The 15,082-nt window shown below is 45.4% G+C and overlaps 1 protein-coding gene across 1 annotated transcript in view; it reads left to right on the forward strand.

Annotated features, from left to right (window-relative positions):
* Myo1e (myosin IE) overlaps positions 1-15,082 on the forward strand; it is a 196,746-nt gene that overhangs the window by 124,527 nt on the left and 57,137 nt on the right. Inside the window, exons 10-15 of the mRNA XM_021171412.3 lie at positions 3,523-3,719; positions 6,162-6,242; positions 7,180-7,266; positions 9,735-9,821; positions 10,644-10,811; positions 11,717-11,802. Coding sequence (XP_021027071.1) covers positions 3,523-3,719; positions 6,162-6,242; positions 7,180-7,266; positions 9,735-9,821; positions 10,644-10,811; positions 11,717-11,802 — 706 coding nt within the window. The remainder of the gene's footprint in view (positions 1-3,522; positions 3,720-6,161; positions 6,243-7,179; positions 7,267-9,734; positions 9,822-10,643; positions 10,812-11,716; positions 11,803-15,082) is intronic.

The following is a 15,082-nucleotide window of genomic DNA, read 5'->3' on the forward strand; positions in this document are numbered from 1 at the left end:
CTTCTTTTAACTGTGTGAAGAACAAACTTTATTTTTCTACATCCTTTTGACTTTTCTGTCCTCCTCATATCATATTCAAATCTAAGTAGGAAACATGTTGAATCTCTCATTGAACATTAAATCTTCCTTCACCAACGTAATGTGTTGAAATATTCTCGTACCACGTTCTTCCTGGTTTAGATGACTGAATAACTCCACTGGTCTTATGGCAACATTTACGATTAATCCTTGCTTCTTGCCTTTCCTTCCCCAAGCCTGTGGGCCTCTGCGCTCAAGTTCTTCCCAAGCCTCGGCCCCACTCACACACCCTCATGGAAATTCACAGCCTGGAGGAAGTCAAGCTAAGCAAAACTATAATTTCAGCACCAGGGCAGCCGCAGAAGAAAATACGAGGCCATAAAACCTTGTGTTTGAAAAACATGGCGTGGATTTGGTCCAAACCAAGTGCTCTATTTCCTTTCTAGTCTGCTTAGCTCTGTCCCTAAGCCTGTGGCTCTGGCTCTTGGCCACACTCCATGCCTTGTTTCTGGAGAGCCTGCAGCCCTCCACATCCACCCTCTTCTATCGGAGAGCTACAAGATGCGGAAGGATAGCACATGTCCGGTCACTCCCTTCTGTCTGTTTTGTCTCAGAGGTCTCATCTCAGCCTTGTTTGGTTTTCTTAGCTAAGGCCATAAAGATAACAGCTTGAACTGTTTACAGACAGCTCATTCATTTCCACTATTGGGATGGTTAAGGCTTGGGAAGAAGCACACGTTTACAAAACAGACATGCTGGCTGACTAGTCATTGTATAAAACTGTTCTCTGTGAAAAGCCCTAGTGAATATGGTCCTTTTTTTTTTTAATGGAATCTCAATAAAGAGCCCAGGGTGCATTTGACCCTGAAGGCTTCCTGCCTCAGTCTCATGAGTAACTGGAGTCCCGGTGTGCACACCACACTCAGCTACTGTAATTGTATGTATGTGTGTACAAGGGCACATGTGTGCATGTGGAGACCAGAGGTCAACCTCAGGTGTTCCTCAGGATTCATCTTGTTTATTGAGACAGGGTCTCTCGCTGGGACCTGGGACTCCCCAGTTAGGCTAGGTTGGCTGACCAGAGAGCTCCAGGCAACTGCTTGTCTCTGGCTCTGCAGCTCTGAGATTACAAGTGTGCACCACCATCTCTGGCTTTTCTAGATGGGTTCTGGGGACTGAATTTAGGTCCTCATGTTTGTGCTGCAAGAATTTTACCACCTTGGCTTTTCCTCATCCCTTCTGTAAACTGTTGATGAAAGACCATGGCTCTAGTGAGATATGTCCTCCTTGATGTTGGCAGGAACAGCTTATTTAGTATCTCATACTTGGTGAGTGTTTTCCTGGTCCCCACAACGCCAAGTGTCCAGTGTGATTTCTGGGTATCTTCTCTCCTTACGTTGTACAAAAGAAGAATTTGCTTCTAGGAGATAACCATTGGGGAAAAATCAAAGCCTGAGAGATAGATTTTTTATAAAATCAATGCTCAGGCTCTTTGTGAGAGCCTCGTTCGTGTGTATAAGATATACCTTGTTCTGGTGTTGACTTTTATTTTTAAGACATGTTCATTGAATGACTCTAAGAAGTAAAGTGCTGAGACGTATCAGTCAGTTAAATCCCAGCGCTTTCTGCAATCTGAGTAGATCAGTCTTGATTGAAAGACGGGCGGTGTGTTCTCACTGTTAAAGGATCCTTTGGGGATCTTGTTTGGGTGTTGTTTGGTTGGTTGGTTGCTTGCTTGTTTTTGAGATGGACTCTCACTGTTTAGCCCAGGTTGGCTTTGAAATCGTAATCCTCCTGCCTCGCCTTCTTAAGTATTGGAATGATTGGTGTGTGCCACAACAGTGATGTCATCCACAAGATCTTAACATACTCCTTTCATCAGGAGAGAGAGACAGAGACAGAGAGACAGAGAGACAGAGACTGACCCTTATCCAAGTTCAGATTTTTCACTTGTATCTATAAAGTCCTTCATTCGTGTGCAAGAATGGTATTATTTATCCAGATAAGAACATTCTGACCAGAGATCAAGGGAATCCTATTTGTATCAGTAGCTTTCCTCTTGGCAGGTCCTGTGGCCTGAAAGAACTTACCACGCTCATGGGAGCCTTTAGTTTTCTATTTGAAGACCCCAATCCCCCCAGTACATGTTGTGAGTTAGTATGAGTGTACTTTGATACCTGTAACATAATCCCCTCTGTTCACATGCCACCTGCAGAGGACACACCCTGTGGCGTGTCTGTTAAAACCTTCTGGGGTGGGAAATGGCAGTTGGTGAAGCACTCACCATACAAGATTAAGGACCTCCGTTCAATCCCCAGAGTCCATCTAGGAAAGTTGGACTTAGTATCCTGTCACCTCAGCACTGGAGAGGCAGTGACTGGAGGATCTCTGGGGTTTGCTGGTCAGCCAGCCTAGCCAATTCAGTGAGCTTCAGGTTCAGTAAGAGACCGCGTCTCACAGAACAAGCTGGGGAGTGGCTAGGGAAGACATCTGTCATGGACATATGTGCAGACCCATGGAAACTCATAAATACATACACATGAACCCCTTTGCCTCCTGCTTCCCATCCTAGGTCACCCTTCCCCAATGCATCGAAATCTAGCCCAACCTTTTAATCTTAGCTTTCAGCTGTAGCAAATGCATAGCTACACCACATAGACCACATCCCAACCATGCCCCTGCTTCCCCGCTTGTTCCCTTAGCACACACCATTCCCCTCTCCACGTCTGTTCAAATCCTACCCGTCTCTGTCTTCCTAGTCCAGGTACCACCCCTTCTGATTAATGCTTCTGAGAGCATTAATAGCTTCCTGCTCTAAATCTTCTAGGATTTTATAGTCTGTTTGGATGCACTTTGCCTTTCAGGAGGTTTCTTTATTTGATAAAATTCCCAGATTGTATTTACTATCTTTTCCTCATTTTCTATGTGTTGTAAGCCCTCTCAGTGTAAGCATTCGGTCAGTAGGAGGTTGTAGGACTTAGTAGGTCTGTGATAACAGGGATAGTAAATGAGACCGTGAAAACATTGCACCAAAGGAGGAAAACATTATCCAAAGCCAACAAAATGTTTGTTGATTGAGTTCCTGTTGATGTAAGCATGGAGAAATGTCCATTTTTCAGTATCTCAGTGTGATCTCAGTATCCGATGGCAGTTTGGGAGGAGGACTGGACTGCGTCCTTCTTGGAGCACTGATTTGAGTGACTGGAAGTCTTGGTCACCATAGGGGTTGTTTTGCATAATAGGACAACTGGGTAAAACAAATAGGGATATGTATGATACATGGAGATTTGTCATCTCCAGGCTGGCTTCAAACACAAAGATCCACCTGCCTCTGCCTCCCATGTACTGGGCTCTACTACCAGGTACTATGTCACCTCCATAGAGGGGAAGTTTTGGAAGGTAACGTTGGTACTCATTGTCTGCCCACGCATGCACAAGGGCTTCCGTGTGCTCGGTAGATAGTGGTTACAATTCTGAAAGACAATCCTGTTTTACCCTCCACAGTTTTGGCTTTTCCTGCATATCTGCTGGGTATAAACCAAGACCGGTTAAAAGAGAAGCTAACGAGCCGCCAGATGGACAGTAAGTGGGGAGGAAAGTCGGAGTCCATCCATGTGACCCTCAACGTGGAGCAGGCCTGCTACACCAGGGACGCGCTCGCCAAGGCCCTGCACGCACGAGTCTTTGATTTCTTGGTAGATGTAAGTAAATAGGAGCGGACATGGCAAAGCTTCAGGTTTTACATTGAAGGAATACAATGACTAGGAGTTTTTTCTCATGCTTGCCTCAAACTTTTGCCTCATCCTTTGTATGTGCCTCTCTGCCCTGTGTGTTCTCGTTTTCTCTCTCTCTCTCTCTCTCTCTCTCTCTCTCTCTCTCTCTCTCTCTCTCTCTCTCTCTCTCTCTCTCTCTCTCTCTCTCTCTGTTTCTGGTGAATCTTGAACCCAACTCCTACATATTTACAGCAAGACCCAGTAACTAAAACCAACACAGTACCTTGAGGGAACAGAGGAGACCTGTGGTCCAGGGCCATTCTTGATTTCTCTGTGTAAAGGCTTAGGATTGTTATATTTGGTAATAACACAGTTAATCTATGGCAAGTGGTTCCACACATGAAGTGGTAAGCATACGTCTTTCCTTGCATTTCTGAGGGACAGGTATTTAAGATCAGCCTAGCCCATCAGCTCTGACTCAAACATACTTCAAGTTACCACACTGATGGAGAGCAGTTCTCCAGGCTGGCCTGGGGGTGGGAGGCATGGTGTCAAGTAGAAGTCCTCAGTGCTGTTGGTTAGAGGTCTCTGTTCATAGCCACACGGACCTCATCTTAGGGCAGCCTGATGTCGGCAGCTGATTTTTCCCAGAGCCAGTCATCTAAGACAGGGCATGCGAGCAACAGGCCATGAGTGTTTTGTCTTGATTTAAGATTTATTTATTTATTTACTGTATGCAAGTACACTGTTACTCTCTTCAGACACACCAGAAGAGGGCATCAAATCCCATTACAGATGGTTGAGAGGCACCATGTGGTTGCTGGTTGTTGTTCAGGACCTCTGGAAAAGCAGTCAGTGCTCTTAACCGCTGAGCCATCTCTCCAGCCCAGACCATGAGTGTTTTATGTCCCAATCTTACACCTAATTATTATCACTTTGACAATTGATCTGAACAAGCCACTGAGAAAGAGCAGTCCACATGGGATGGAAATTAAGCTGTGACTTTCAAAGGGGAAAACATCAAAGGTTTGGGAGATCTACATGTTGAGAGATGGTGTTTTGCTTGATTAATGTTTTGTTTTGTTTTGCTTGTTTTGAGATAGTATCTATGTAGTCTAGGATAGCCACAAACTCCATCTATAGCTGTACATGACCTTGACCTTCTGATCTTCCTGCTTCTGCCTCCTGAGTGTTGATGCAGGACTGTACCACTATGCCCAGCCACTTTATGCTGTGCTGGTGACCATGAACCAGGGCTTCATGCATGCGAGGCAAGCACCCTACCAACTGGGCCACACCCCTCCTTGATGTTCGTTGTACTTTTAAATTAACTCTGATACTTATAGACACAGCATAATCATACATACGCTTATATATGAATATTCTTACTTTGCTTGTTTTTCAGACAGGGGTTTTTCTGTATAGCCCTGGCTGTCCTGGAACTCACTTTGTAAACCAGGCCATTCTCAAACTCAGATATCTACCTGCCTCTTGAGTACTAGAATTAAGGATGTGTGCCACCACTGACAGTACACACACACACATACACACACACACACACACACACACTAATAATGGATGTTATTTGTAGATTGTTTATCTTCTGCATGTGCTTCTGGGAACTGTGGCCACTTTATGCTCAGCATCGGTGACGTGTGTGCTGTGATGGTCAAGTGCTGAGTTAGGTGCATGTGACTGGCAGGTGCAGGTTTTGCAAGAGTGTCGCCTCATTCAGGGCAGGATCTTTCTCATATCACCCAAGGTGACAGCTTCTTCTCGGTCTCTGGACATCACTGTATGAACACCACCTCCATCGACCTTCCTTCATCCCTCTGTCCCTCCCCACCCCCCTCTCTCTCACTCTCTACAGTTGTTTTTCAGATCTTCCCCAAACCATTGTTTTGTTTATGTGATTGTTTGGTTGTTTGTTCCATTTTGTTTGGATGCAGGGTGTCTCTGTGTAACCCTAGTTGTCCTGGAACTCACTCTGTAGACCAGGCTACCCTCCAATTCAGAGATCAACCTGCCTCTGCCTCCCAAGTGCTAGGATTACAGGCATGTGCCACCACCACCAGGTATCCCAAGATCTTTTAAAAGCATACACAGCTTGTCTTCAAGCTGTCTTGTCTCCAAGGATCAATGTGGTTGCCGTGCAGTGCTCCGTACCCTTCCTGTATATCTGGTCAATAAGAATGAAAGAAGGGGACTAGAGAGATGGCTCAGTGATTAGGACTGCTCTTCCAGAGGTCCTGAGTTCAATTCTCAGCAACCACATGGTAGCTCACAACCATCTGTAATGGGATCTGGTGCCCTCTTCTGGTGTGTCTGAAGACAGCTGCAGCATACTCACATACATAAAATAAATAAATCTTTAAAAAAAAAAATAAAAGAATGAAAGGAGTTATCCGCACTGTGTTTGTTTTCTCCTAGTCCATCAATAAAGCCATGGAGAAGGACCATGAGGAGTACAACATTGGAGTCCTGGACATCTATGGCTTTGAAATATTTCAGGTAAGGGGGATGGGATGGCTCAGTGAGTATGAGAGCTTGCCATGAAGGCATGAGGGCTTGAGTTCAGACTCTCAGCACTCAGGTAAAAATGGCGGCATATACCCATAATCCCCATGCTGTGGAGGTAGAGGCAGAGGCTCACAGGGGCTGGCTGGCTAGCCTTGCTCTAGGCTTAGTAGGAGATTTTGTCTTATGGGAATAAGGCAGGGAATGGTCACCCCCATATTCTCTCTCATCTCTGCCTTCACAGTGAGGGCTCCTGCAGACACACTCATGATCACACACACACAAAATAAAAGAAAGGGGGAAGGTGAGAAACCAAGAAAGAAAAACAAAATGAGGTGGGGGCAGGGGTGAAGAGATGACTCAGTGGTTAAAAGCCATTGCTACTCTTCTAGGGGGTCTGGGTTCAGCTTCTTCCATCCATGTCAGTCATCTCACAACCACTGTGACTCCAGATACAAAGGATCTGATGCCCTCTTCTGGCCTCTGTGGGCATGCCCACCCATTTGTGGTATACATACATACAACACACACACACACACACACACACACACACACACACACACACACACACTATATAAATAAAAGTAATAAATAAGGAAGGAAGCAAGGAAGGAAAATAAATTGATTCCAGGTAAGGCCAGTTTGTACCGTCAGAGCTTGGCGGGGAGATGATGTCCCCCCAGCCTATAAGAAATACATTCCAGGCAATGCAGAAGCAGCAAGCTCCAGCTCATCTTGGTCTTTGCGAGTTCTTCATGTACCTTTACCAAATTAGTTTCGCCTAAATATAAACCATGCTTCCTCTATTGACGGAGCTGGAGTTTCTGAAACAGCTTTCACAGGCGTTTTAGAACATCACCAAGAAATGACTTTTTAAATGATCTTGTGATATGATTACAGGAAAGGACCTTTTTTTTTTCTTTTCCTCCAGAAAAATGGCTTTGAGCAGTTCTGCATCAATTTCGTTAATGAAAAATTACAGCAGATTTTTATTGAGCTGACGCTAAAAGCAGAGCAGGTAAGCAGCCCCTCTCCCTTCGTCTCGTTCTCTGTCTGAGTTGCTTCAGAGATATAGATTTTCCTTTTTGATGACTGACTTGGGTTTCAGTCTTGTATTAGGAAATGGACCTACTAAAGTCAGCAGGAAAGCCATTTGCCTTTGCAGATTTCAGTCTTTGAAATGCAAATACCATCTGTTGTGTGTTTCTTTCTCTGTCAGCAAGATAAGCTAGGAGACCTGCCTGACAGTGAGCTGTTTCTGCTACTCTCTGTCCCACTGGCCAAGGTGCAATGGGAGTCCTGACCTCCATTGTCTGGGAAACACCCCCAATCTGCCCCTTAAAGTGCATATATTTATAGCAACACTGGCATTTGAATTCTTCCTTGGATTATGTCTAGTTTACACTTTATTCTAAAAGTGCAGTGTAGGTTCTCTGATACTCCTGGTGCCATGTTCTTTCATATTTACAGAGTCACCATCAAAAATAAAAACTGGAGATTTGAGGCAGCAGAAATTACTTCTCTTCTGGTCAGGTGTCAAGAGTCTAAGTCCAGCCTTGCAGTGAAGTCCCTTCAGACATTGGCGGGAGAATCCTGAAAATCCTAGGATTCTTTCTCTGCCGCATCCTGGTGGCTCTTGGTGACAGAGCTGTACTCTCTACCTTACCCTCTATTGCTCCAGGCTGTAGCCTCCCTCTCCTTTCATAGCTACAAGGACCTTATTTCTAAATCTTGAATCCCGAGGTTATGGGTGCACATGCAATCTTGGGAGAAGCTATACATATCAAATGCTGTCTATCTAGGGACCATTACATGATTGGCATGTTAGCTCTCCACCACTGAAGATTGGCCAGAGTGAGGTGGAAGTACCAACTATGCTTCGAGAGAGCAGGCAGGGTCTGGCTTGTATACTTTACCCAAAACCAGCCTGGCTACAAGAGGTTTGTGATGGAAAAATAACAGTAGCCACACAGTGAGATCCAATGTGTAAATATTCTGTTGAATCTAACATATAGGATTTGTTTGAAGTTATTAGCAACCAGCAAAGAGTCACCCAGAATGATTCCTAGTTGTGTATTCTCTTCTAAATTCCTATTTTGTGTGTATGGATGCTTTGCCTGCATGTATGTCTGTGCCTTATATACATTCCTGGTGATCATGGAGTCCAGAAGAAGGCATCAGATCTTCAAGGACTAGAGTGTCTGATGTTTTGTGAGCTACTGTAGGAATACTCAGAATTGAATCTGGGTCCTCTGCAAAGACATCCAGTGTTTTTAACCTCTGAGCCATCTCTCTAGAACCCCTCACTTTATATCTTGAAAAACTAGACAATGGCAAGGTTGTTATTGAAAGATAAAATTAGAAGGGTGAGGACTTCAGTGCATGTAGTGTGTAGGAGAGGCTCACTGTACATCTGCCTGGAGATTCCCACATGGAGATCAACTGAAACTGTGGGTAGAAGGAAGGCTGAACAAACATGACAGATGGAAATGTGCCCCCCACCCCCCACACACACACACCGACTGCCTGTCACGTGCAAAGTCCTAGAAAGGAGAAAGATCTGACCCTAATTTTTTTTTTTTAATTGCTGGGATAAAACACCATTGCCAAAGCAACTTAGGAAAGAAAATATTTAATTATGCTTATGGCTCCAGAGGTTTAGAGTCCACCATGGCAGAGCAAAGGGATGGTAATATGAACAGCTGAGAACTCGCATCTCAAACCTCAAGGAGAAGGCAGAGAATACCCTGGAAATTGCAGGAGTCTTTTGAAACCTCAAAGCCCACCCCCAGTGACACACCTCCTCCAACAAAGCCATACCTTTTAGTCCTTCCCAAACAGTTTTAATAACTGAGGACCAAGTATTCAAATGAGTCTGTGAGGGACATTCTCATTCAAGCTATCACATAGATTGTCTTAGGGTTTCATTGCTGTGAAGAGATACCATGACCAAGGCAACTCTTGTAAAGGGCAACTGGTTTACGGTTTCAGAGGTTCAGTCCATTATCATCATGGCAGGAAGCATGGCAGTCTGGTGTTGGAGAAGGAGCTAAGAATTCTGCATCTTTATCTGAAGGCAACCAGAAGGAGGATCTCTCTTCCACACTGGGTGGTGCTTGAGCACTAGGAGACCTCAAAGTCCACCTATACAGTGACACACTTCCTCCAACAAAGCCATACCTCATAATAGTGCCACTTCCGATGGGCCAAGTATATTCAAACCACCACATGGGTTCAGGAGGATCAGGAGTTCAAGGTCATCCTTGGATACATATGGAGTTCAAGGCCAGCCTAAGATGCATGAGATGTTATCTCAAACAACAATAAACAAACTATTGTGCGCTATAAATTTTAATGGCTCAAACAAAACATGAAAACCATTAAGTTATGAGATGTCCCTTTCCTATCACCTCTTAGTGAGGGAAAAGCAATTCAAGTTTTTACTTTCCTGGTGGTTTATGCAAGCTTCTAATTTCTGTTTTCCAGGAAGAATACGTTCAGGAGGGAATAAGATGGACACCCATTGAATATTTCAATAATAAAATCGTGTGTGACCTCATAGAGAGCAAAATTGTAAGCACTCGCCTGCAGTCCCCTTCACTGGTCTATCCTTTTTTTTTTTTTTTTTTTTTTTTGGTTTTTCGAGACAGGGTTTCTCTTTATAGCTCTGGCTGTCCTGGAGCTCACTTTGTAGACCAGGCTGGCCTCGAACTCAGAAATCCGCCTGCCTCTGCCTCCCGAGTGCTGGGATTAAAGGCGTGCGCCACCACGCCCGGCTACTGGTCTATCCTTAAGTGAACTTTCATTCTCTGGGTCCTGTGTCACTGTCATCGATTTTCAACTAAGGGAATGACTCGCACAGAATTTTAGCAGTAATGTTAGTAATGTACAAATGTGTACCATGAAAATAAAACAATAGGCTTTTATTGCCACAGTAAATATGAATGTTCATGAAATGGCAAGTTGCAAATGGAAGTTGTTCCTGAATTCTAGACGATAGCTCTTGGTTGTATGAAATAGCAAATGAGGAGGTATGAAATAGCAAATGAGGAGTCATGAGAAGGGCCACATCTTCCAGTCCCATCATGTACCCACATACACAGGAACATGCACACACGTGCACACACACACACACACACACACACACACACACGTATACCAAAAAATAAATAGAGAGCTAGCTAGCTTCTTGGAAGTGGGGTTTCCTCCATCTTTAGGTCTGAATGATAAAACCTCCTTTGGGAATTTTAAGTGCATTCTTCTTGGAAAGAATGGCTGATGACCAAGATGGCAGCTGAGTCTTGGGAGTAGTCTCTTACCTTAAGATGTGACCCCATAGGTGTTGTGTATTTGGAGGGGTCAGTGACCAGGTTCTTACCTTCTCCGTCGCACTAGAACCCTCCTGGAATTATGAGCATCCTGGATGATGTGTGTGCCACCATGCATGCTGTGGGTGAGGGGGCTGACCAGACTCTGCTACAGAAACTCCAGATGCAGATCGGGAGCCACGAGCACTTCAACAGCTGGAACCAAGGCTTCATCATTCACCACTACGCTGGGAAGGTAAGACCGCGGTTCAGTAGTCCGGGATTGATCCATTTTAAAGGCTCCCAGTGGTGAGCCTTTAGGGGTGGGATTTGTTTTCTCATGAACCAATAGACATTGATGTTATTTATTCATCTAATAAATAAGGCCTTTAAAGAATGTGAAGAGTTAAAACAAAGTACTGTCTACAGAGCTGCTAATTTTTAAGCACAAATCTCCCTGGTGTATATCGAAAATGCTGAAGCAATAGATTTTTGTCTTGAGAGTTGCAATCACAAATTTAAATTTCTTCACTTTCCCATGGGCACCGGGACTATGAAACAGGAGAGAGTGTGCACTTTAATGTTTTTCCATACAAAATGGATGCTAGGGTACAGGGTACCCAACCATGGAATCTGGGGTCATGGCTCTTAGATGCTTCACAGTCCTATGGAAATCCTGAGATATCTTTCCTCCCGTCTGGTCATCGTTAGCCAAGGTCCCTGAGCACGAGCTTCGGGGCAGATGGGCACAGCTCTGGTGCCACTTTTAAGACCAATTACCAAGTTTCAGTTGACTTCCTTGGTGGGTAAGCATGAGGGCTCCCTTGTTCTTCCCTTAGTCAGAACTTGGGAAAAAATAACTTAATGTATTGCCCGGACATGCTTAGGGATCCACAGACAAATGGGTATGCATGTATTCTTGAGAGCCGCAGTCCCATCCACAGATCATCGGGGGAGCCAGTTCTTTATCATCTACCATTTATAGGTCATGGTCAGCTGAGCCAGCTGATAGCCTTCTGTGTGACAGCACAAAGTGTGGCACCTCAAAGGCAATAGCCAGAAACATTCACCTTCTCATGAGGACAGCCATGCTCACTTAAGGATATTTTTAACCGAAGAAATATGTAGGATAGAAGTTGATTGCGCTCTACTCTTGGCCAGGTTTCCTATGACATGGACGGCTTCTGCGAAAGGAACCGGGATGTGCTTTTCATGGACCTGATTGAACTCATGCAGAGCAGTGAGCTGTGAGTGTCCTTTATCTGGCGTGCGGGACAGCTTTGGATTTTTTAAAAAAATGTATATGAGTATTTTGCCTGCATGTATTCTGTTTACCATGTGTGTGCCTGGTACAGAGGACAGAAGAGAGTCTCAGATACCCTGGAACTGGAGTTACAGATGATTGTGAGCAACCAGGTGGGTGCTGGGAGTTGAACCCAGGTCCTCTAGAACAGCCAGTGCTCCAGCCCCGAGTCATCCCAAACCAGTGATGGTGTTGTTTCAACATGCAGACCAGAGAGGGGCTAGAGTATTTAGCATCTGGCTCTTTTAGAACTGTTGAGTCTGGTTTAAAAATTGACTGTTTTCTCAAAAGAGCTTTCTCCTTCCAGTCTTTCTCTTCCTTCTGTCCCTAATGCTTCCTTCCCCCAAGTGCCATCTGTATGCCTGACTCCATCATCTTCAATACTGTTGGGGCGGGGGGGGGGGGGGGAGAAGAAGCGGCCATATTGGCAAAGGCCTGAAAGAGTAGAAAAATCTAGTTCTAGGATACTTTGTCCTTGGAACAAAGCCAGAAGTATTTTCCATGGTCACTTCATTTTTAAAGCTGGCCGGTGGCTTCCTAAGACCCGAATTAGCCTGAATGGGTGAAGCAATGGAGATGGAGAAGTCTGGGAGAAGCTTTTTCTCTTCTCTCCAGGGAAGAATCCCTGTGGCTTTGCTCTTGATTCCTACTGTAATGTAAAGGGAAGCTCTCACCCAGTGTCTGGAGTCCCTGATGTCCTACATATGAAGGTGAAGGATGACTTCACATTCCTTGCCACAGGAATACACTTAAGTGTCACCACCCTTGATCGCCAGATGGTAGAGCATATCTACAAAAGGAACAGTGATGGTATCTGCATCATGACCCTGGTGAGGACCTGGAAAGAGCTGCTGCTGGCAGCATCCTTATTGCCATTGAGTGCACGCTGACATCAGCATCGTCTCCAGGAACACTGGCCAATGAGCTGTACTGACATTTAGCAGCCATTGGAGCCATTCCATGAACATTCACAAACCAGATCCAAGCAGCCTTCGGGGAACGATGGTTTCTGGCAGTGGCTGACCCCAGAATTGACCACCAAGCCCCTCACAGAGGCAACTTATGCCAACCTTCCTACCATCTCTCTGTGTAACACAGACTCTCCTCATGCATGATGGGGACATTGCCATCCTATGCAAAAACAGGGAGCTTACCCAGAGGGTCTGATGTAGACACTGACCTGGGAAGGTCTGAGCGTGTGTAGCTCCATCTCCTGTGAGGACCTGTGGGAAGTCAAGCCCAAGCTCTGCTTCTACAGAGACCCTGAGGGGATGGAGGAGGTATTTGCAGAAAAGGATTTGAGCAGGGAGGAATTGCAGGGTGAATGGACCTTGCCAGCACTGGTCTGAAAGTGTGCAGGTGCCCTCAGTACCCTATAGGTCACTGAGGACTGGTCTACATTGCTCAGCCACTGAGTGGGCTGGAACCCATGGTCACAAGCTAGTCTCCAAGACACTTGGGCAAGACGAAAAGGTGGATAGAAAACAAAGTTACATAGAAAGAAAGAGAGAGAAGGAAGGAAGGAAGGAAAGAAGGAAGGAAGGAAGGAAGGAAGGAAGGAAGGAAGGAAGGAAGGAAGGAAGGGAAAGAGCAAAAGCCAACCCTAGGAGGAACCTCTATAGTATAATACATGAAAGCATTCATTTTTATTTATTTCCCTTTGAGGGAGTGTCTCCCAGGCTGGCCTCCTTTATACACTCCTGTATGTAGTGCTGGAATTGACTCCAGGACTTCCTGCATACTAGGCAAGCAGTCTGCTCACTGAGCTGCATCCTTAGCCAGGAATAACTACTTTAAGGACCACTAACAATTGGAACATCTTTCTGATAACTGCAATGAAAGCAAAACAGTCCTTTCCTTCCTAACCCCAATGAGGAGCTATTCTTTCTTCATTTATGTCTCCCTCAAAGCTCCCTCCCATCCTCCCTCACACCTGTGCTCCACCACCATCCTCCTCCATGCTGGTGCTCCACCACCATCCTCTCCCACACTTGTGCTCCACCACTATCCTCCCCCACACCTGTGCTCCACCATCACCCTCCTCCATGCTGGTGCTCCTCCACCACCCTCCTCCATGCTGATGCTCCTCCACCACCCTCCTCCATGCTGATGCTCCTCCACCACCCTCCTCCATGCTGGTGCTCCATCCCCACCCTCCTCCATGCTGGTGCTCCACCACCATCCTTTGCCCAAGCTTCTTCACACTCACTTTTGAGATGTCAGATTTCTGTCCATTCCAAATGCATAATGTCAACGAGCTCTCCTCTGAGAAGGTCAGGGAGGCCGCTTGTGGGTTTTATGGTAGCCAGGCGAAGGCTCACTTTCAGGGATGGTTTTTAATTATTAAAACTCCTGCCAAGTTCAAGAGCGATTGATGGGCCCACATAAACTGTCGTCTAGATGCAGCAAATTGTTTTGTAATATAAATTGCTGTAAAAAATCCATGGATATGTCTGGTCAGGTTAGAAGTAGATGGCTAGGGAAACTTCCTGGAAGTTTCTAAAGACCAAGAGTCACCCCAGGGTGGAATGAGGTTGCGTTAGCATGTCCAATGGTCACCTTATGTAGGACACTTCATTCACTGAGTCAACTAGAAGATATTTATTAAGCTGTGGTTCAGACACCAGGGGCATCAAAAGTAGCTAGACACATCCCCACCCTGTACAATGGTTGAGTGCTCAGTTGGAGTTATTAAGGGAATATATTCTGTGAACAATATAATTTTTATATACAATAAAAATAACTTGTGACTGCAGCACTCAAAACCGCTCAGGCTCTGTCAAGGGAGTTGAAGCCACTGTTGCTTGCTGGCCTCTAGCAAGCTGAGGGCATTCATTCTACTAAATGTCCTGTGGTGTTGGGCTGGGCATATGGTTTGGTTGAAACAGTGCTCGCTTAGCATGCGCCACCCCTGGGTTTGTTCCCTAGCACCTCATAAAACTTGGCATAGGGACAGGACAAATAACTGAGACACTAGCACCTAGGGAATGAAGAAAAGAGGACAGGGAACAGAACTCAGGGCCATCCTGGGCTACAAGGGGAGTTCAAGGTCAGCCCAGACTATATAAAACCGTGCCCCAAAAAGCCAAAAACGAGGATCCTAAGATGTGTAGGACACTCTTCCTTACGCCCCATCAAAGAATTATCCAGATGTGGACCGTCACCCATGATGATTCAGAAACAGGTGCAGAACTCAGGACTCCAATGTGGCTAGCTTGTCTTCA

This window comes from Mus caroli, unplaced genomic scaffold, assembly GCF_978045245.1.
Source record: "Mus caroli unplaced genomic scaffold, Mus_caroli_1 scaffold_11, whole genome shotgun sequence".
NCBI classification, from domain to species: domain Eukaryota; kingdom Metazoa; phylum Chordata; class Mammalia; order Rodentia; family Muridae; genus Mus; species Mus caroli.